Here is a 22,129-nt window from a genome sequence, read left to right as displayed (position 1 = left end):
TACAAAATCAAGGTACAAAACTCAGCTGCATTTCTATACACTAATAACACACCGTCAGAAAGAGACATTAAGAAAACAATCCCATTTATAACTGCATCAAAAAGAACAAATTACCCAGGAATAAATTTAACCAAGGACATGAAAGACCTGTACTAGGAAAACTATAAGACATTGATTAAGAAATTGAAGAAGACACAAATGAATAGAAAAATATTCTGTGCTCATGGAATGGCAGAATTAATATCGTTAAAATGTCCATCATACCCATAGCAATCTACAGATACAATGCAGTCCCTATCAAAATATGAAAGGTATTTTTCACAGGAATAGAACAAACAATCCTAACATTTGTGTGGAACCACAAAGGACCCCGAACAGCAAAAGCAACCCTGAGAAAGGAGAGCAGGCTGGAAGAATCACGCTCCCCGACTTCAAACTGTATCAGGGAGCTACAGCAACTAAAACAGCATGGAATTGGCAGAAGAGCAGACACGTGGACTAGAGGCACAGAGCCCAGATATAAACCCACACACATGTGGTCGGTTAATTCACGACGAAGGAGTCAAGACACACAGCAGGGAAAGGACGGGCCCCTCAACAGAGGGCGCTGGGAAAACTGGACGCCATCTGCGCCACACACAAAACCAATGAAAAACCCACAATGTTCCAATCAAGCCCTTCTTCTGCTGGGTCCTCAGCATTGGCCCCCAGCAGTCAGCCATGCACAGGAAGCTTCTCCCCACTTCTCCCGTCACGGCGCCTCCTCCCCAGCAGGTCCTGAGGACACACAGCTCCCGTTCTCTGTGCAGGGAGCCAAGACCACAGATAGAACGCGCACACACTGCGGGGTCACAGAGGCGGGCTCCGCACCCCCAGGGAGCCGCTGAGGACATGCAGGCCACACCACCCCACAGTTCAGTGGGGACTGTGCTCCCTGCTGGCAGTCCTGGTGAATCCACTAAGATTTGGAGATAAAAATATGAAAATAGCCAAATAGCCCATGACTTCTCCGCAATTAGTTATGGAACAATTAATTGGAAACTGCATGGAATGAAATGAACATAGACACAAACTTTACAACTCACACCAAAATTTACTCAGCATTGTCCATAGACAAATTTATAATGTAAAACTATAAAAATTCTAGAAGAAAATCTACATAACCTTGGTTTTGAAACCACGCACCTCTGATTGGGACTTGAAGCCATGTGCCGGGACTCGGACCCAGCCAAAACCCAGATTGGGGGCTAGAACCCACAGTCTTTTAATTAGAATCACTCACCTGGTGTCTGGACTTACTGAGGCTCAGGTTCTTTGTGTCTCCAATTCAGCGAGAGGCAAAATGATAGGCAAGAAGTAGATTTATAGGACACTTGTGAGGGATGCAAGCGGGCAAGAGAGGGGGCTCTGCCCCAAGGATTAAGTGGGCTACATTTTTATAACCAAAGGGAAGTGGGGAGGGGGAAAAGACCGCTTTCTCCGTCATTCTTCGAGTTGAGGTCAGGCTTACATCACCGCACCTGTTTAGTATCAGACAGGATACCTGTCCTTGGTCCTAAGGGCCATCCCCTTGCTGAACCAGCAGAATGCAGGCCTCATTTGTTCCTTTCACTTAATGACCTAGGGTAGATCTCGTGGTTTTATTTATTTATAGTTAAACAAGCCTGCCTCTTCCCCGACATTCAGATGGCTTTCTTGAGCGGTCATTAACTCTCAGTGTTCTCCCAAAGTCCCCTGGGTTTCCCTCTCTATCTATAATGCCCTACTGGGACTTCTACAGCTACCTGTGTGACTATCCTACTCTATCCCTATCAGCTTTGGTAATGAACTTTAACACAAAAATCCCCAAAGTCTACCCACAAAAGAAAAAAAAAAAGTATAATGTGGACTTTAGAAAATTAAAAATCGTTACTCTGTGAAAGACCTTATTCAGAAAACCAAAAGACAAGCCACAGAGGGAAAAAAATATTCTCAAAACACGTATCTGATAAAAGTACTCAAATTATACCAAGAACTCCAAAACAATACCATTTAAAGTGGGTAAAGATCTGAACAGACACCTGGTCAAATAACATACAGACAATAGACAAGCATACAATATGTTTCGTATCATATACCATTGGAGAATTACAAATGAAAACAAGATAGCACTGCACACTTATTAGAACTGGTAAACTCCAAAAAAGTGACAGAACCGATTGCTGGAGGGTGAGGAAAAATAGGAACTCTCCCTCTTTGCTGATGAAATGCATGTACAGCTGCTTCAAAAGACAGCTTGGCAGTTTTTTCCCAAAACTAAACAAGTCTCACCTCAGGATCCAACAATTGCTCTTCCACCATTTAGACAACTGTTTTGATCAACTATGTCCGCAGCACCTCCACTCATAATGGCTAAAAACATAAAGAAATCAGTATGTCCTTCAGTGGATGAAAGCATAAGCAAATTGGGGTACATCCATGTCACGGGAACTGAACATGCCACCCCAAAAGATGTCTCTTTGGCATAAGGATTATTGGGGACTGATGGTGGTTTTTTTTTGGTTTTTTGGGTTTTTTTAAAAGGGACACATAGGGACTTCCCTGGTGGTCCAGCAGTTAAGACTCCCTCTTCCAACGCAGGAGGTTCGGATTCGATCCCTGGTCAGGGAGCTAAGATCCCACATGCCTTGCGGCCAAAAAAAAAAAACATGAAACAGAAGCAATATTGTAACAAATTCAATAAAGACTTTAAAAATGGTCCATATCAAAAAAATCTTCAAAAAAAAAACAAACAAAAAAAAAGACACATAAGAATCTCTGAAAAAAAAGAATCTCTAAAACCCAAGTCAAGATGGCCCTTTTGTGAAGGAAATTTACATTTATAAGGGAACTCTTCATTTGAAAGGTTATCTCCCTCCCCAAACTAAGAATAGAAGGGTGACAAAACCTCAAGAAATTCTTCTCAGTGGAAAAGGTCTGAATTAAATCTGCACAGCAACCACACCCCTGTTTTCTTTCCATTTAGAAGAAGATGGTATTTAAAGTGATTTGGGCCATTTCAGGGAGTTACTCAGTTTTCCTGGGTATCTCTCATGCATACAAAAGGTACACATGTTATTAAACTTCTGTTTTTTTTCCTGGTAATCTTTTATTATGGTGGGGGGGGGTGTCTCAACAAAGAACCTACAATGATAGAGGGAAAAACTCTTTTTCCTCTCATACACATGCAATGGAATACTATTCAGAAATATAAAGGAATGAACCATCAGCCCATGCAAAAAAAAAAAAAGGATGAATCTTACATGAATTATACTAAGTGAAATAATACAGCCAGAAGAGGCTACACATTGTATGACCCCCATTCATATGAAAATGTGGAAAAGGCAAAACAGAGACGGTAAACAGATTCTGGGGTGGGGTGGGGTGAAGGGTTCCATTTGATACTTAAGTGATGGATAACAGACACTATACATTTGTCTAAACCCATGGATTTGTACAGTCCAATAAGTAAATCATAATCTATTAAAATTTAGTTATTTAGGATATAGGAGTGTCACACGATGGAATGCAGAATGTAACAAAGAATCTAACCAATTTACAAATGTATGAAAAAAACTCACTGTTGGTGGTGGGGCAAAAGGTGCTGACCTCAGTAACTTTGGAAATGAACAGACTCTGTAGACTAAAGGCAAAATGAACCACACATGGACTCTATTTTATAAAAGTCTTTCCCATGGGGTAGTAGCTACCAATACTGAAACCAGTATATCTGTAACCTGGAAGAGAACAAGCAATGAATTAAATAAATGACAGACAGTGGGAGGCAGTTTTCTCACCGTCTGAGTGGAAAGTTACAGATAATTAAGGGGAGAAGGTTACAACATCCATGTGATAAAAGATCATGTTGGAGACATCAGTATAAACTCATCTTTAGTTTAATATGGATAAAGACAGTTCCACACAGAAATCTTTATAATTAGGTGAATATACTGTCAGCGAGGGGGAATTTCCCTTTTGAGTTTTTGAGGCTGAACCGATAATAAAATTGACACAAGACAGATTAACAGGAGGAAAAAACAAATCTTTATCCCTGCACACAGAGGTCTCACAGAAATGGGACCTAAGTAGTAGTCAGAGCAGGCAGCTTTTATACTTTTTAGGCAAAGAAACAATAAATTTGTGAGGAATCGACAGGACAAAGAAACTGAGGTTTGACGTGTTCAATTAGTGAAGAATCTAAACAGAGTCTGGGCTTCCGGAGTAAATTAAAGGAGTAGGGGCTTCCCTGGTGGTGCAGTGGTTAAGAATCCGCCTGCCAATGCAGGGGACACGGGTTCGAGCCCTGGTCCGGGAAGATCCCACATGCCGCGGAGCAACTGAGCCCATGCGCCACAACTACCGAGCCTACGGGCTGCAACTACTAAAGCCCACGCGCTCTAGGGCCCGCGTGCCACAACTACTGAGCCCGCATGCATAGACCCCACGCAACAATAGAAGCCACCGCAAAGAGAAGCCCGCGCACCGCAACGAAGACCCAACGCAGCCAAAAAATAATAATAATAAAATAAAACCCACTTGGTGGTGGTGTATGATCGTTTTTAAAAAAAAAAAAAGAAGTAACGAGGTTTGTTTATCTATGTTCCTGGCCCTGAATTCCTTGTCTCCAGCAATAGCGATGTCCTTTTACCTCCAGATGCACCTTTCACACAGGAGATTTATTTCCTGCTTTCAGGGAGACAGAGAGAAGGGTCAAAGTGTTCCTCTTGCTTCAGCCTGTTTCTTAAGTAACTTGAATTTAAAATGATCACTCTGTCGTTGTGACATAGTTTGGAGCTGCCCGCCCGCCCTGAGCGCCAACAACTCACACAGGTTAGAATGCATGCATAAATGTCCCTGCATTGTCAGCTGAGCACATTTACCTCCCACATGTTTTAATATCATTCTCTGGTAAAAGGAACCAGGGCTCTTTGAAGAAATGGCTGATACTAGGACTGAGACAGTACATATATCAGCCAGGATAACCCTGAAGTATAAATAAGAAAGTACCAAGAAAAAAAAACCACCGATGGAATTATGTCAAGGGAAACAGGACCAATGAACAGAGCTCACAGTAGCCAGAGCAGGAATGAATGAAGCAACCAAATACTGTAGTGCTGGATTATAAACCAAAAAGCCTAAAATATCTATACAGGTGTCCACACTGGTAAGAAATAAATGATCGCACAGATTTTTTTTTTTTTTAATAAATGAGGTTGAATAGAAATCTCGTATGCAGGGGGATTCCGAACAATTGATAAGACACTCAACCATGCATCAGGGAAGTGAAGCTAACTCCCCTTTCCTGAAGTGTGGGGTCTGCACGGTGACCTACCTCCGTCAAGGTCATTGACACAAGGCGTCTAGAAACTGTCAAAGCCAAGAGGAGCCCAAAGAGACATAACAGATAAATGTCATGTGATACCCTGGATGGGATCCTAGCACAGAAAAGGTAGAAGGGAACCCAAATAAAATACGGACATTTTAGTTTAAAATGACGTATGAATATCGGTTCACTAATTGTAACAGTTCTGTAGAAAGCTAGAAGAAGAGGAGAAATCGAAAGTCAAATATGAGAAACCTATCGCATCAAACTGCAAAACTAGTGGAAATGGGTGATTTCCTAGTAAAAATACACAGTAACAAAACTGACCCTAAAATAAAGAAAATACAAACAGACCAGTTAACCGCCCGGGGACCTCTTCCCTCTGCTGGTTCTTTGCTCGTTGTTCAGGGGCTTTCCTCCCCTGGGAAAAGGAAGGAACAGGGACAGAGATGTTTGGCAGCTCCCCTAAAACCAGACCCCAGCCAGTGTCTTCAACTCTTCCAGCCATGCCACACCCAGTGAGGACAACTGAAGGAATCTCAGGGATTACGGATTCTCTCAAGTGTCGGGACTTTTTTGATGGCAAGTGACTGGACACACTTACTGAAGTAAAATAAATTAATATCTTTAAATGATAGAAGTAAACTAATCGTTGCAAGAGGCAGGTTGAAGAACGGCTTTGGACCTGGCAGACCCAGGGGCTCACCCTTTCGCAGTGTGACCTCCTGGTCCCTCTCCAGCCCTACCCTACTAAGTGCCCTGGGGTGGCCCATTCACAGGCACAGTCTCTCTCACTGCTTCCGCGGGTCTACTGCGAAGGGTTTCTGCGTCCCTAGGGCTCCATGAAAATCACAGCTTTAAATGCCTTTGGCCTGGCTTGGGTCACATTCTCATCCTTGAGCCCATCAGAGCACCCACAGGATGGAACATGGGATTGGCTAGACTTGGATCATACACCTGTCTTCACGGTGGGTGAAATGGAGGGTCAGCCCTCTGGAACTGTTTAGACTGGAAGCAGGGGAGAGGTAGTGCCCAAAGGAAAGCTGGGGTGCTGGACTTGGACATGAGGACAGATGCCGGCTCAGTGAAAGCAGCAGATTCCACATCGCTGACAGCCCACTGTACAGCTGTGGGATCGGAATCCCAGGGAAAGAAGGGGTTGGCTTAGGGTCAGGGGCTGCAGCCGCACACCCAGTGCCCTTGCTGTTCTCCCAGGATGGCAAGCTCTTCCACTTGCTGAAAAAGCAAGGTAGGTACTGGTGGTAAACTCAGGGCTCCCGCCTTGGGCACTGGATCCCTGCATCTCAGAGACTGGCCGAGAACAGCCCATGTGCCTTCGACCGAACGCTAGGATGGCAAGGAAACTGGCTCAGTGAAGCAGAGGGAGGCTCAAGGATTATTCCCTACCATGGAATCCACAGTTGGCTGGCTTTCTGGAGACCACAGGGGCTGGACCGTGGACGCACGTGGCTCTCCAAGAACACAAGGGCTTAGTGTGAAACTGCCCGTTGGGAGGCCCAGTTGCTCCCGTATCTTTGATTCTCAATGAACAGGAATGTCAAACTTTGTTACAACCAGAAGGGCAAAGGACTGCAGGGCCACCGTCTGGTTGTGGTGGCCAGGGCCACACTCAACGTTTAGAGGGCCATTACCTAACTGGATGTGAGGAAGGAGGCCCTTTTCCCAACCGTGGGGATACTGGGAATTAGAAAATCCCAAGGGGCTCTCTAGGCTGCCCAGGTAGCTGGTCAATGGCCCAGCAGCAGGGTCAGCTCAGTAATTGGCCACGAGGGCTTGAGGGGGACCAGACTGACCTGAGCTGGAGAGCCACAGATGCCTGCCTGGATGGTCGGAGACCAAGGGCTGTTCTGAGACCTGTTTCTGCTGCCCACTCAGATGGGACGAAGGATTCATCAAGTCCCAGGAGGGCCACATCAGCCATCAAGAAGGCAGCACCTGGGGGCTGGCAGGTCGCTGCACCCAGTCCTACATAAATCTATACACGTCTACTAAGTACCCTCATGTGTCAGGGCTGTGCTGGACCTGGGGACTGCCCGGATAGAGAGGGGCCAGCATCACCTTCCCCGCCTGACTTTTGAGGCCCTTCACAATCCTTGAATGAGGTTAGGTTGGATTGAAACAGTCAGTGACCAGTGTGGACATTTCACTCTTCCACTGTCAGAGCCCAGGACTAGGCAGGGCAGACAACCAACGGTCCAGCTCAACTCCCGACTCATGTGTCAGACTTGAGGGTCTCTTTGAGGCCCCTGGTACCACGCAGACCCTTGTCAGGCTAGGGCCTCGTGACCAGGTGAGTCCTATCCATCCTGGAGGCCTCAGAGAGATGGGAAAGAAGAGGGGGAAGTGGGCCAGTGAGGCTTAAACCTAACCCCAACCTTCAACTTCAAGCCCTAAACCCTAACAACCCTAACCCTGGAACCCTAGACCTTGGACTCTAAACTTTGACCTCTAACTCTGATCCTGACCCTTAACCCCTGACTCCAATCCCAACCCTAAACCCTAACATTTATATCCTAACTCTAGCCCTAACGTACAAAAAACTTTTACAACTGAACCAAACACAAACAACCCAATTTTTAAATGAACAAAGCACCTGAATAGACAATTGTCCAAAGAAGGTTTACAGATGACAAGTCACCTGAAAAGATTCAACATTAATCACTATTAATTAGTGTATAGATACAACAAGTGATTTTTGAGTTGTATTCTGCAACTTTGCTGAAAGCATTTATTTCTAGCAGGTTTTTTGTTTCTGGTCTTTAGGGTTTTCTATAGGTAAGATCATGTCATCTGCAAACAGGGACAGTTTTCTATTTCTTTGCATCTCACAAGTTTTGGTACGCTGTGTTTCCATTTTTGTTTGTCTCAAGATATTTTTAAATTTCACTTCTTATTTCTTCTTTGACCCACTGATTGTTCAAAGTGTGTTATTTAATTTTCACCTATTTGTGAATTTTCCAGTTTTCCTTCTACTATTGATTTCTAGTTTTATTCCACTGTGGTTAGAAAAGATACTTGGTATATATCAATCTTCTTAAAGAGTTGTTGACCTAACATGTGATCTATACTTGAGAATGTGCCATATGTGCTTGAGAAGAATGTACATCCTGCTGTTGTTGGGCTGAAAGTTCCACATATGTCTGTTAGGTCCATTCGGTCTGTGGTGTTATTCAAGTCCACTGATTTTTATTTTTATTTATTTATTTATTTTTGCTTGTTGTTGGTTCTGTCTGTTAGATCTACCCACTACCAAAAGTGGATAGCAAAGTCTCCACTATAATTGTATGGCCGTCTATTTTTCCCCTCAGTTTAGTTTATGCAGAGAATTCCAATTAATTGATATAGTCACTCAGCCACCAAGGATATGGAGCTACCTCCTCACTCTTTAATGATGACCTTGACCTTAATCTCATCCTGAACTAACCTCTGACCCTGACCTTAACTCTAACTTGGAACCTTAACCCTAACTGAATTTTCTTAGTTTTAATTCTCTAAACAAGAATATCTCAAAAGAATTCCTCCAATGACAGAAATATCCTTTTTCTTCTCCTCAGCCTACTGTGACTGGTAAACTGGATGTTTATCTTGTTCACTTAAATTAATTTGAATTTAAAAAGCCACGTGTCATTGGTGGCTTCCATATTTGGACAAAGCACCACATGGTGCCCTGTGATTAGCCTAATAGATAATCACCGCATGTGTGGATGACTTCGGATCCCTAATGCTCTTCCTTTAATGCAGGTGGATATTCAGAAACTATATTTACATTCTGATCTTTGGACTTGACCCTGAGGAGATCAACAGGAACACCAATCACCCACCTAACACACCCTTAGGATATCACGTGTACATTTCCTACAAAAGAGACCAAAGGACCTTGGCAAAGCTCCCTGGCATGGCTGTCAGGAGCGGGCCAGACCAACCTGTATCTCACCTGTGAGAAAGAGAACACAGCCACCGCTGTCACTGCAGGAACCACATCAGCTTTTTCCTCCTCAGGGGGACACTGCTGGACCTCTACAAATTCCCACAAGTGGAGATGAAGGCGCGGCGGGGGCAGAGCTGAATATACATCCTGTCCAGCAACAGAATATGGCGGTAAAACAAATGAAGAGAGAATGTCCTTGTACATCGTTCAAGGTGGAAAACCGGAATGCACAGAACTGGAGTGGCATGTTCTTTACTTGACTCGGCAACGACAAGGGAGAGAATGAAGACTTTACAGGCTAAAGTCAACCGCAGGAGGTCCTAGAAATAGGTTCTGAGCAATTTTTCCAGGTAGCCCTTCCAGTGACGTTGAAAATAAAATATGGGGAATTTCCTGGTGGTCCAGTGGTCAGGACCTGGCGCTTTCACTGCCAGGACCCGGGTTCAGTCGCTGCTCAGGGAACTAAAATCCTGCAAGCCGTGCGGTGTGGCCAGAAAAATAAAGAAAAGAAAACATGGTACGAAGAAACCCTTGCAGCTGCACTTACTGAAAGTAACGTTGTTTAATATCTAGATCACTTTCCACGGCAGGTGAAAAGGAATATGATTCAAATGAGTACCACAGAGGTATTCTCTCTTGATTGTTCCCTTGGAGAAGAAACTGACCATGCTTTTCTCCTTCCCATTCAGGTCACTGAAGGTCCCTGTGACCTTCTGCTGAGTGTCAAGGGTCAGTCACCAGGTCTGAGTCAGGTGGCCTCCAGGAGTGCTCCTCTGGCCTCAGGCGTGGTGTGGCTGCTGCTGCCCCATGGCTGGACCTGGGCGGGGCTGTTGGTCTGTGATGATGTGAGAGGTGAGCATCCTCTCTGGAGCCCAAGGAAAGACATGCACAGGGGAGATCTGGGCACCCTTGCAGGGTGGATGCCTGTTGTCAAGTGATTCCAGCCTTTTTCCAGTTGGAAATTGTTACTTAGTGCCCTAGATTCACCCAAAAATGTAGCTCTCAATTGTATAAACTGGGCTACTTGGATCCCAAAAAATCACACTGATAAAAATGAGGCCAACAGAAAAATTCTGGGGCATGTTTACATCAGATACGGGAAGTCAGCAGGCCGACAGGAGACCTAGGAGCTGTCCAGCTGCTGAAAATATGCTATAAGAGGCTGAAGGAAAAGCACAGGTTTTAAAAATTGCAGTAGAACAGCACCTCCCACCCCCCATAAGAGGTGCTCGATGGCTGACGGTCCTGGAGGGGCTAGTCTAGCAGGCTTGAGGCTGCGAAGCCTCCAGGAAGAATCCCCAAACCACACAGCCTCAGGGGGTGACCCTCCACGAAGTCCCTACCAATGGCCTGTTTGTGGTCGGTCAGACAGACATGAACGTCATGACCTCCACTGCTGCTGGGAACCCATGAGCAGAAACCGCTACAGTAACCAACGTTACAAAGTTTTTCCATTAGGATTTTATGTTGTTCCAACCTAAACAGGGATTTATTTGGTGAATGAGGAATGAATACATTATTTTTCAACTAAGGAAGATTTACTTAGGCAGAGCTTTCCTGTTTTGAATTACTGTAAAAGTTTTCAAAATACAGTAAAGAGAGTGACATAATGGATTCCTATACACGAACAGGCAGACTTCATAATTACTAAATTTTGCCACATTTTCATCCCATTTTTGTACTGTGAAATATTGTCAGTCACAGCCCTTACAAAATCTCACCTGTGGAAAAGCAAGCATGACTTCCCACAAAACCACAGCACCGTGCTGCACAGAAATTCCTGCATATGGTTCGATACTCAGTTAGGAGGGGTTCTCAAAACCCGCCATCAGAAGGTAGACGGAATGTTGAGCGTCGAGAACACGCCATGAGAAATGGTATTTACCTGGCTAAGAGCCTAGGAGTTTCCCATGAGAATCAACTAAAGAAGCACCACCCCCACGCCCCTCCATGTAAAGAGGAAAAGAGAAAAGACCATTCTTGCCATAGAACCATAAGGACCATAAACCTCAAATTACACACGAGAGTTTCCTTACAGCGCTGCCTGGGTGTTGTCAATATGTCCTAACTTCCAATGTGACCACACACTGATGCTTGGGTTCGTAAGAATTGCTGCACCTGAAACACTGCATCTCTGCTCTTCTTGTCAGATGCAAACCAGTGTGTGCAGCATCCTATACTCAAACAGTAAGAGAGAACGCTGCCCACCCCCCGACGGCTGTGACCTGCTCAGCTTCTGAGGACCCTTTGGGGGCGGCTCTCTCCTCCGCTGCTCTCACGGCTGTGGTCCTTGGGGTCTTCGTTAAGCCCGAGACTCGCCCACAGTCAAGGCCAAGAGCGAGACTCTCAGCTGCGTCCTCCTAATCTCCCTGTGCCCAGGCTTTCTGTGCTGCTCACCCCTCATCGGCCGTCCCAGCACAGCCACCTGCGCCCTCCAGCAACCACATCTGGCACGGTGTTTACTGCGCTGTTTCCACTGTTCGGGCCAAAACCCTCTGTGTGGTCTTGACTTTCAGGATCACTGCTCCTGGGAGGAAAGTTGCTTGGTGTCAGGGGCACCCGACTTCACCTTTCTCATCCACTCCCCAATCCACCCGACTCTCTGTGGAATCTGCCTGGGAACCTCTCCTCTCTTCACTGACACAGACACGCACTCCAAGCCTAGATGTGTCCCCCTCGCCTGCAACCGGGGCTTGGTCCCTGTCTTCTACTGTGCCCTGGGATACCTGGGCTCCTAGCCCTAGGGAGCTTCACCAGGGCTTTCCTGGCCCGGAACCTGCCCAGTACCTTCAAGGAAGCCAAGTTCCTGACCTTCAGCGTCCTGCTGACGTGCAGTGTGTGGGCCACCTCCCTCCCCGTCTACCACAGGCTGAGGGCAAGGCCATGGTGGCCGTGAAGATCTTCATCTTCTCCATCTTGGCCTCCAGTGCAGGCTGCTAGGCTGCATCTCGGCCCCCAGGCACTGCTAAGACCAGACGGGACCACCCTGAAACGGATACAGAATAAGACAGGTTCTGGGCGCAGGTCAAACAAAAACAGACTCTTAAAACTAAATCACCCATTTTGCCCAGATATTTGACGAAAGATTAAACTTCCTACTTACGCTCTGGTTGAGCAGGTAAGCTCTGTGTGTTCTGCAAGTTTCAGGGACCCCGGCCCATCAGTGATCAGGTCCAGAAGCTTCAGTCACCTTGGACACCTTCCTGGCACATGGAGTCTATCCCCCATCGTCTGTTCCACCGCTTGACCCCCCCGCCTCGGCCTGGGCCCCAGCTTCCCTCTACTTCCCGTTCTCTATTTTTCCCAGTTACAAAAGTCTTCCCCACGCTAAGGTTTTGAACCTATTTTCCCTCTTTAAGGTTTGTTTATGGCCTGATCTATGCCGCTTGCCTGACATTCACTTTTGTGGATGGTGAGTGAGCGGTTCCCATTCCAGGGCAGAAGTCATGGGGGCCCGTTTCTGAAGCCCCATGTGCACAGGGGTCCATGTGACCCGAGGGAAGGGGTCAGGAGTGGGGGAGTTTCAGCTTCAGTGAGTCCTCCAGGGACACAGGGAGTGGACAGACGCAGGTGGGCACTACTGAGACGGGACGATCCGAGGGCAGAGGTCCCGGTCATTCGAAGGGGAGGGACTCTGAGGCCTGGGCCGGGGGCTGGGGTGGTATATCCACCAGCAGAAAGGGCACAAGGAGCTCACTCCAGGCCCAAACCCCGTGTGTGATCTTTCAAACTCAACACCAGCCACGGCAAGGCTCCACCTGGCAGAGCCCACGGGAGCTGCCCTCCCAGCGGACCTGAGCACAGCCCTGCACACAGTCAGTCTCTGGAGGCGTTGATGAGGACCCAGGCTCCTGTGGCCATGGTCTTAACCACATCTGAACTTCTTCCCAAGCCCTTACATTTGGGGGCCTGCCCAGGGGCCCCCGGCAGAGGCTTCCTTACTGGGAGGAGGGAAGAGCTGTAAATACACCTCTCCACGCGACGTGGACTCGGGTCTCTGCTAGCCTCCCCGGCCCCAGGGGCCAAACAACGGCAGGTGTCTTTCGTTCAGGGCTCTCTCTGCAGGGTGACACCCCGATTGCTTGTGCAGGTCCACCTGACCCCCAACCTTAGCACCACAGGAGAATGGAACGGGCAGTCGGCCTTTCTCCTGCACCCCTCCTGCCCACGTGACCAGTGCAGCAACGCAGGCATGGCTGGTTCGCTCAGCTGAGCCCCCAACCAGAGAGGGTCTCCCCCCCTCTGCTGTAGGAACAGAGTCCTCAGAACGGCCATAAGGAAGAGGTGCTGATAACATCTGTCAAGCAAACGCCCTATTTTACTAAAAATCCACATAGACGTCACATTTTACAAAACCGGCATCCACTGGGATCTCTCAGTCCCTTCCCTAATCCAACAAAAGACAGGGATTCTGAGGAAGAGTCCCCCTCCACACGCTAGGGCTGCCCCAGGTACCCCCTAGCCCAGTGCATGGAGGTGGGGTTAGTGGAACCCACGCCAGGGTCCAGCCATCCTGGCTTAGGGGCCTGCCAGGACCATGGACACGCTCGCTGCCCACAGCCCGAGCCCCAGCAGGAGGGGACCCGCAGAGGCTGCAGCCAGCCTCGCCCAGGGCCAGTGTTAGTGATGGCTGGGTGTCCGCTCTACCTCTTCATCCTCCAGGCAGTGCTGCGGGGGCCGGGCTTTGAAGAAGTCGGAGACGTAGCGGACCTAGCAGAGGAGAGGAAGGCAGGAGCTGACTGGGCGGGGGCAGGACGGGATGGGGCAGCACAGGGCAGGGAGGGGCAGTAGAGCCCAGGAGCTGAGGGGCACCGTGGCGGGGTCAGTGAGGACAGCAGAGGGGGGGGGATCTTAGGGGAAAGATGGGAGGAGAGGGCTAGGGTCCTGGAGAGGCAGAGAGAGGGCAGCAGGACCCCAGAGGGGGATCTCTGGTCAGGGCAGGGGGTCGGGGCCCGGGAGCTCACAGTGAGGCCGGCCACCAGCGCCCCCTGCAGGAGGCCAACGAGAACATCACTCCAGTGGTGTTTGTGGTCAGACACACGGGTGTAGCCCACGTAAAGGGCAAAGGCCACCAGGAAAAACTGCACGGTGGGCCGCAGCAGCCGTGCCCACTTCCAGCACAGCCGGGCCTGCACGTAGAGCTGGGGGCCAAGAGCAGCCGTCAGCATGGGAGCCTGCCCGCCCACCCCCGCCGGACGCACAGACGGTGACACTGAGGCCAGGAGCCTGGAACCTGTAGGCCCAGGGCCTCCAGTTTTTATCAACAAGCCAGAGCCCATCCATCACCACCACCACCCACCCCGCTTTACTGAGGCCCAGGGAAGGGCCTAGGCCACCACTCCACAACAAGCGAGTCACAGAGAAACAAACTCACCGCCAAGAACATCATGCAGTACATTCCAAAGGAGGAGTGTCCAGAGTAGAAGGATAATCTGAGAAAGGAGAGTGCGGCAGGTTTCAGGAGGGCCCACACTCAGCACCTCTGCCTTCAAACACCCCCGGCCCCGGTCCCATCCTGCCATGCCTCCCAGAGTCTGGGAAGATTTCAGGTAGAAACACGGCCACTGTTGGACACCATCAGTTCTTCCCTTTCCATTTCTCTGACAATGCGATAGGGTCTCACGGTCTTTAAGGCCTCACCACAAAGATGCTGCAGGCCCTGAACTCAGAACTGAGGGCAGACAACTGTGTCCAGCCAGCAGCTCCACTTTCACTGTGTTTCTTTTCAAGACTATTTTCCACCTGTGGTCACTGATACAAGGCTCACATTTTCTTTTTTTTGCAGTACGTGGGCCTCTAACTGTTGTGGCCTCTCCCGTTGTGCAGCACAGGCTCCGGACGCACAGGCTCAGCGGCCATGGCTCACGGGCCCAGCCGCTCCGCAGCACGTGGGATCTTTGCGGACCGGGGCACGAACCCGTGTCCCCTGCATCAGCAGGCGGACTCTCAACCACTGCACCACCAGGGAAGCCCCACATTTTCTTTTTATGTAATTTCAAGTTTTAACAAAGGACATCAACGGACAAGAGAAAAGATGGCAGATTAAGAGACTCCAAAGGTCCATCCCCCCACCCCATAAAAGCAACTAAAAAACTGACAACAACGGTAAGAATCAGATTGGTGGTGGCCGTGGAGGGAGAACAGAGCTCGCTTACAAAGAACTGAGATAGTTCGGTCCTGTCTGATGGCTCCCTGGATCACTGGTCGTAAATATTTACAGCAAATATAATGGTCACCACTGCCTGCGGCAACGGATAGCAGTTGCAGCAAACAGACTCACCAAAAAGCTTGGGAGGAAAGGCCAGGGAATGAGAAGCTCTGGAGAATAAGGGCTGGGATTCCAGAGGCCAGGGCTGGGCCTCAGGGCTCAGGAAAGACCTGAGAAGGCCCTAAGCTCTCACCTCTGGCTGACCAAGCAAGAAGTAAGTAAAGGTTAAGGCAGAGTTGTCAGCTGACATGCCCCAACATAGCACACAAAGCCCGTCTGTAAAATGGAATTTTTTCCCCCCGGTTCCAGGTATTTAAGGACCTATCTGTCCAATCGTTAGCTGATCACTCAGCTAACAGCCGAACTTCACGGCCACTCCAACTCTACAAAGTTAGTTCACGACACTCACTAAGCAAACCACCAACAACTACAACAGACAGCAAAAACAAGCCCTGGGGAGAGTAGAACCTGATTTCCAGAGTTGCTACATTATAACATTTAAAATGCCCAGTTTTCAACAACAACAACAAAATTATAAGGCATGCATGAAAAAATGCGGGAAGTACCTAGGGAAAAAAAAATCTATTACTAGAAGCTGTCCCTGAGGAAGCCCAGATGTTAGACTCACTAGATAAAGACTTTTAGTCTGCCATTTAAAATATGTTCAGAGAGCTAAAGGGACTGTGAGAATGATGTCTCACCTAACAGAGAACACCAAAAAGAAACAGAAGTTATAAAAAGGAAACAAATAGAAATTGTGGAGTTCAAAACTACAGTATCTGAAATAAATCACCCGACGGGCTCAAAAGCAGATCTGAGCAGGCAGAAGCGTGTGTGAACATGGAGATAGGTCAATCGAGACTTTTGGTCTAAGGAACAACAACAACAACAAAAAGAATGAAGAAAAATGAATGAACCGCAGAGCCTTGTGGGACACCATCAAATGTACCAACATATATACATATAAGAGTCTCAAAAGGAGAAGAGAGAAAGCGGCAGGAAGAATACTTGAAGAATATTTTCATCAAATGAAAAACATCAATCTACATATCCAAAAAGCCCAATGAACTTCAAAGAGGATAAACTCAAAGAGAGCCACAAAGAGACACAGTATAATCAGGCCACCAAAAGACAGTCAAGGAGAAAATCTTGAAAGCAGCAAGAGAAGGCATTCATTGTGTACGAGGAATCCTCGGTAAGATTAGTAGCTCATTTCTTATCAGAAACCATGGAGGCCAGAAGGATGACATACTCAAAAGTACTGAAAGGAAAAAAACCCCTGTGAATCACGAATTCTACATCTGGCAAAATGATCCTGTAAAAATAAAGGAGAAACTTAGACATTCCCAGACCAACAAGAACCAAGAAAATTCATAGCTCATACACCTACAAGCTCTACAAGAAATACTAAAGGGAGTCTTTCATGGAGGAATGAAGGGTACTAGACAGTAACTCAAATCCACAAAAAGACCCGTAAAAGTCACCAGTAAAAGTAAATACAAAACAAAAACAGCAGTGTTAACGTATTTTAGTTTATAGTCCTGCTTTTCCCTACGTGATTAAAAAAAGAAAAAACAACTGCACATAACTAAACTTACTGGATCATTCCACAATAAATGCAAACATCTCATCATTATGTTGTACACCTGAAACTAACATAACGTTATGTGGCAAATATAGCTCAATTTTCTAAAAACCACGTAAAACAGTAATTACAAATATATGTTGATAACCACACACTGTATAAAGATATAATTTGTGACAATAACCTCGTAAGGGGGCGGGGGTGTGTGTGTGTGGAACTATATAGCTGCAAATTCTTGGCAGAGTAAATACCTATTAACAGAAAAGGCAGTAATGGAGAAATTGAAATACAAACAAAAAAGATACAATATACACAAAACAAACAACAAAACAAAAAGCATTACATAGCGAGAAAAGGATCCATCCATTAAGAAGGTATAAAAATAACAATTACAAAGATATAAGCACCTAACAACAGAGCCCAAAATACAGGAGGCAGAAGCTGACAGAAGCTTAAGATGGTTAAATTGGTGAATTTTATACTTTGTGAATTTTAATCTAATTTTTAAAGAAGGAAAATAAGGACATCAATTAAATGAAAAGTTTACCAGTAGAGATGGTGAGAGAACAGAGCAGCAGCGTGAGGATGGGGCCTGAAATTTAGGGGAGGTGGGTCACTCCTCCTGAAACCTCCTGCTCTGCTCCAGGGCCCGACACGCCTGGCGCCACCTCACCTCCCCGCCTGCAGGACACAGGCCCACGGGCACCTGCAGGCCTTGCTCCTGCCTGTTCTCTGCCCAGCGTGGAGCCCCTGTACCTTCTATACCTGACAACTCATCCCTCAATATCCAGCTCCCGAGGGCCCTTCTCCAGCCCCCCACTCTCCTCCCCGGGTGGGGTGTCTGCGGCCCGGGCCCCCTGCAGCACCTACCTGGACTCGGTGACGTCAGCAGGCCTTCCCCTGCACACCTCCACCTGCACGTACACGGAGCAGTTGACGCGGCTCCAGTCAGGGTCACACACGGCCAGGAAGTTGGGCCGCAGCCGGCCGGTCATGTACTTGGCCAGGTCTGTCAGCGACTGGCTCACTGCAGCCCCGAACAGGAACGCCCCCAACACCTTGTAGAGGGCGGCCAGGTAGTTGTTGAAGTCGGAGCGGGAGTAGAGGCGGTCTGTGTACACCAGGTAGGCCTCCCCGGCCGACACCTGCAGGGAACAGCCGGGGACTTCAGGGCCGCTGAAGAAAGGGGTCAGGGTGCGCGGCCTCCCTACGGTCACTGGGGGGCTGGGAACTCCAAGGGGGCCCTCTTCCCCGCAGACACCACCCTGGGCAGGACTCGACCTGCTAACGCCCCAGCCCTCCGCCCTCCACGCCCCTCCTGCCTTACAAGTATGATGGTGGTGGTGATGATGACCCCGGCCATGAGCCCGTGGGTGATGGTGTCTGGATGGTAGGGGTACCGGATGGAGTCATCTCCGCAGTAGAATCCTCGCTTGTACGGGGCGTTCACGAGCGTCAGGATGGCGGAAGGCAGAGAGGCTGGGGTTGGGGAGAGGAGGCCGGTAGCCACGAGGTTCTCTGAGCCCCAGGGCCACACGGACGAGCCTGCGCCAGCACCGAGCGCTTGGACGCCTGCCTCAGCCTCCCTCCGGGTCTCCGAGCCCTCCCGAGAGCTAGGAGGAGCTTTTCTCACAGCAAATGGGAGGTCACTGCCCCATTAAACCCCCTTGTGGTTCCCCATCACCATCAGATAAACACCAACGTCCTGCCCAGACCCAGTGTCCACCCCCCCAACGTCGCCCACCCTCTCCCCGCCTCGCTTCCCTCAAGCCTCCTCTCTGCCCTTTGCACGAAGCCAGCAGGCAGCCACCAGGGCCTCTGCTCACATCCTTCTCGTGGCCCAGAACATCTCGAACTCCCTTCCGTGCTCCTGGGAGCCCTCTCACGGCAGGAAACTTCCGTTCTTCATGGTTCTTGCCTGTGTGCAACTGTGCAATCACCGTGTGATACTCGAATGATTCTCCCAGCTACACACAGCGCTCTGTGAGCACCGGGGGTGGGGGTGGGGGCCGCGCCTGTCGTGGTCAAGGCTGAGTCCCTGGAGCCTGCTGGGGCCTGGCCAAGGCCAGTGTTTAACAGGCATCTGTTAAAAGGAGGACACTCTGCTCCTTGTCCTAGGGCCGGCCAGAGAGATAAGGAACACACCTCATCCACGTGTTGTCCCTGAACCGGCCACATGGTGACCCGACAGGCCCGGCCCAGGCCCCGGGAGCTCAATCCAAAGGTGCTTTCAGGAGCCACAAGTCATGACCGGGCCCTGCCTGGCACGGCCGCAGCCCCGGAATCCAGAGGCCCCGCCAGCCAAGGGTGACCAAGGGCGGCTGGGGCACAGGGCTCCCTGCTCCCCAGGGTGGGTGCACAGAGACAAACCCAGGCAGGGTGCCCTTTGGCCTTGGCAGGGCAGGTGACACGTGGAAAAGGGTGTGGCTCTGCTGGGGCCTGACAACCAGAGCAGGGGGAGGGCAGGGCCAACTCCTCCTTCCAAAGGCCAAATTCAAGGGCCTCCGGGACCACCGTGTGATGGTGCTGATGTAGGGAAAGACTCGGTGAAGAACACAGAGATCTGCCTCATGGAGCTGAGAGCAACTGGGAATAAAAATAATACGCACACGATGACCGGAATCGGGGAGGTGGCTGCGGCCTTCAGTAGGGTGTCGCGGAGGCCACACAGGGAAGGTGCCTTAAAGGAAGAAGTACAGGGGAGACCTGGGAAAGAACATCCCCCAGAGGGGTGGCCAGTGCCAAGGCCGGAGATGGGCCTGAGCCTGGAGAGCAGAGCGCTGGGGAAAGGGGCTCTGCGGCAGGGGCGGGGGTCTCAGGAGGGTTGCAGCAGAGGGAGGGAGAATGTTTCCAAAAGACCTCTCTGGCCAGGGTGGAGGCCTAGGAGGAGAGGCCGAGAAACCCCACGGCCTGAGCAGAGCAGGGGCTCCCATGGGGGCCCGGGCATCGAGTCAGCCCCCCAACTCCTGTCCCCAAGCCCCAGCCCTCCCCGCTGGAGATTCGGGCACCCCCGATCAGAACTGGAGCTGGGCTCTCCCGGGATTCAGGGCACAGAGCTCAGAGCACAGGAATGGCGCCTCCCTCTGCCTGGGCCGCACCAGCTCAGATGTCCCCACGGTAGACACCACCAGAGCCTCCCTGCCCTGGTGTCAACCCCTGGTGTTTTCCCCAGGGTCCTTGTCACCATCTAAGACTGAACTGTTTTGTGTCCTGAAGCTTCTAGACTGGGAGCTGGCTCTGCCCGGGCCCCCAGCACCTGGCACCTGGCAGCTGCACCCAACCCCCCTCCCCCACTGCTGTGTGACCTCCAGCGGGCACCTGAACATCTCTGGGTGGAAACTGGGGAGCATAACAGCACTCCCTTATAGGCTGATTGGAGAAAAAGGTTTAATTATTTTGCAGGCTGCTTAGTGCCTGACATACAGTCAGTGCCACACAAATGTTTAAATAAATAAGTGCTCAGGAAACGATACCCAGGGTTGGCAGATGCCCCCCGGGGACCTCCAGTTGCCACCTGGCGCATCCCAAAAGGGTCTCTTCTAGGACATGGGAGGAGAGCCTGGCCTCTGCCTGTAGTCAGGGCAGACCCCTCGGTCCCCAGCGGAGGAGCAGCAGCCTGACTGGGGGTAGGGCAGTTTAGGCTGGAGGGGCCCCTCCCTGCGGGGGGGGTGGGGGGGTGGGTGGGGGTGGGGGTGGTGTAGAATTCCGGGGCCATTGTCCGCACAGCCCCGGAGCAAACACACAGCCTTTGTTTCCGGGACCCTGGAGGAGGGGCGGGGAGGGGGCCTCTGCCCCCAGCTTGGGCCACAAACCCGCCCGACAGGTTTGGCCCGCGCCACCCCGAGGCCTCCAGTTCCACAACAGCCTGCGGCCCAGTCCTTCTCCCGGCTCTCCTGGGCCCGAGCGAGGAGGGCGACGGGGCGCGGGTTCGAATCCCACCACTGCCCGTGCGCCCCGGCCAGGGCTCCGCCCTCCCAGACCCCACTGGACCAGCCGACCCAAGGTGCGGGGTGGAGGGCCTCCCAGGGCGACCCGCGGCCGCGCCCCCCGCCCGTCTCGCCCGAGCCCAGCCGACGCCCGCGTGAATCACCGCCCAGGCCGGGCCGGGCAGGGCGGGAGGGGAGGCGTGGGGGGCCCCCGGCAGCGACTTCCTGCTGCCGCGGGCGGGGGACACCGACCCCCTCCGACCGGGGATGCGCGGGGGAAACTGAGACCTGAGAGGGCGCGCGCGAGCGCCGGGGCACGCGGGGCGGGGGCGCGTTGCTCGATCCGCGGCCCGAGGGTCCCCCCCCGGCTCCCCCCACCTCCAGGGGGCCTCCGAGAGATAGGGCCGCTGCAGCCCCGGGGGCCGCTGCAGCCCCCAGCCCGGGGATGGGCCCGCCTGGGAAAGGGTCCTCACACACACACCCGGGTCCCCGCGGCTCTTACCGACCAGCACGCACAGCACGTCGAGCAGCACGAAGACCCACCTCCGCTCCATGCTGCCCGCGACCCCCGGCGCCCGTCCCAGCGCGTCCCGTCGCGTCCCAGACGGGCCGCGGGGTCACATGGCCGGGGAGCCTGGCCCAACCCGGGAGGGGCGGGCAGGGCAGGGGAGCGGAGGGCGGGGCGGAGCCTCCGAGGGGAGGGGCGGACTCTGCCTCGGCCCCGCCCGAGGCGCGCGGGGAGGAGGGACGTGGGGAGCGCGCGGGGATGGCAGGGGAACAGTGTCGGTACGAGACCCGCGGCAGGAGGGGCCGCGGGTCTCCGAGCTGGCGGAGGGGGGTCGTCGGTGCCCAGCATTTTCCCCGCCCCCCGCCGGGAGGCTAAGGCTCAGGGACGGCTAGTCCGGTGTCACCCCAGAGCGTCCGCGTCCGGCCGCACGCCCCGGTCACCCACGGATTGGGTCGGCTGAGTCGGGGGTCAGGAGAAGGAACGAACAAACGAAGGAATGAGTGAGGGGTGAACGGACAGGCCAGCAGGAAGGGGTGTGGAGGAGGACGGAGCTCGGGCGCCCGCAGGCTGCGCCTCGGTTTCGTCTTTGGGGCACTGAGCTCCTGTGTGCCT

At 51.1% G+C, this 22,129-nt stretch overlaps 1 protein-coding gene across 3 annotated transcripts; it reads right to left on the bottom strand.

The window, feature by feature from the left end:
* Positions 1-1,787: 1,787 nt before the first annotated feature.
* On the bottom strand, positions 1,788-21,711 carry PLPP2 (phospholipid phosphatase 2). Of its 3 annotated transcripts, XM_089905858.1 has the most exons (8): positions 21,553-21,711; positions 18,411-18,562; positions 17,954-18,228; positions 14,665-14,722; positions 14,255-14,431; positions 13,938-14,000; positions 11,688-12,276; positions 1,788-10,452 (listed from the first exon to the last, which is right to left on the bottom strand). In XM_089905858.1, exons 2-7 carry the CDS (start codon positions 18,444-18,446, stop codon positions 12,256-12,258), a joined length of 630 nt encoding a protein of 209 aa, XP_089761984.1. In that variant the 5' UTR covers positions 18,447-18,562; positions 21,553-21,711; the 3' UTR covers positions 1,788-10,452; positions 11,688-12,255. The 3 variants fall into 3 exon arrangements, with proteins under 3 accessions (XP_089761984.1, XP_089761985.1, XP_089761983.1); XM_089905859.1 differs by lacking the exon at positions 14,255-14,431 and having other exon boundaries at positions 21,553-21,710; XM_089905857.1 differs by lacking the exons at positions 1,788-10,452; positions 11,688-12,276 and having other exon boundaries at positions 13,810-14,000; positions 21,553-21,709.
* Positions 21,712-22,129: the final 418 nt, after the last annotated feature.

Source organism: Delphinapterus leucas, unplaced genomic scaffold (assembly GCF_059928025.1).
Source record: "Delphinapterus leucas isolate spDelLeu-1000000601 "Yukka" unplaced genomic scaffold, BTC_Dleu_Yukka2 spDelLeu_asBTCV2_sq25, whole genome shotgun sequence".
NCBI classification, from domain to species: Eukaryota; Metazoa; Chordata; class Mammalia; order Artiodactyla; family Monodontidae; genus Delphinapterus; species Delphinapterus leucas.
This window is presented reverse-complemented; position numbering and strand designations above follow the sequence as displayed.

Bases quoted from the DNA above. Each gene is read 5' to 3' on its own strand.
- PLPP2 (XM_089905857.1), bottom strand. From the start codon at position 18,446: ATGGCCGGGGTCATCATCACCACCACCATCATACTT. The intron at 18,229-18,410 runs GTAAGGCAGGAG...TGTTCCCTGCAG, and splicing joins TCACCACCACCATCATACTT to GTGTCGGCCGGGGAGGCCTA. The intron at 14,432-14,664 runs GTGAGTTTGTTT...CTTGGCCCCCAG, and splicing joins ACTGCATGATGTTCTTGGCG to CTCTACGTGCAGGCCCGGCT.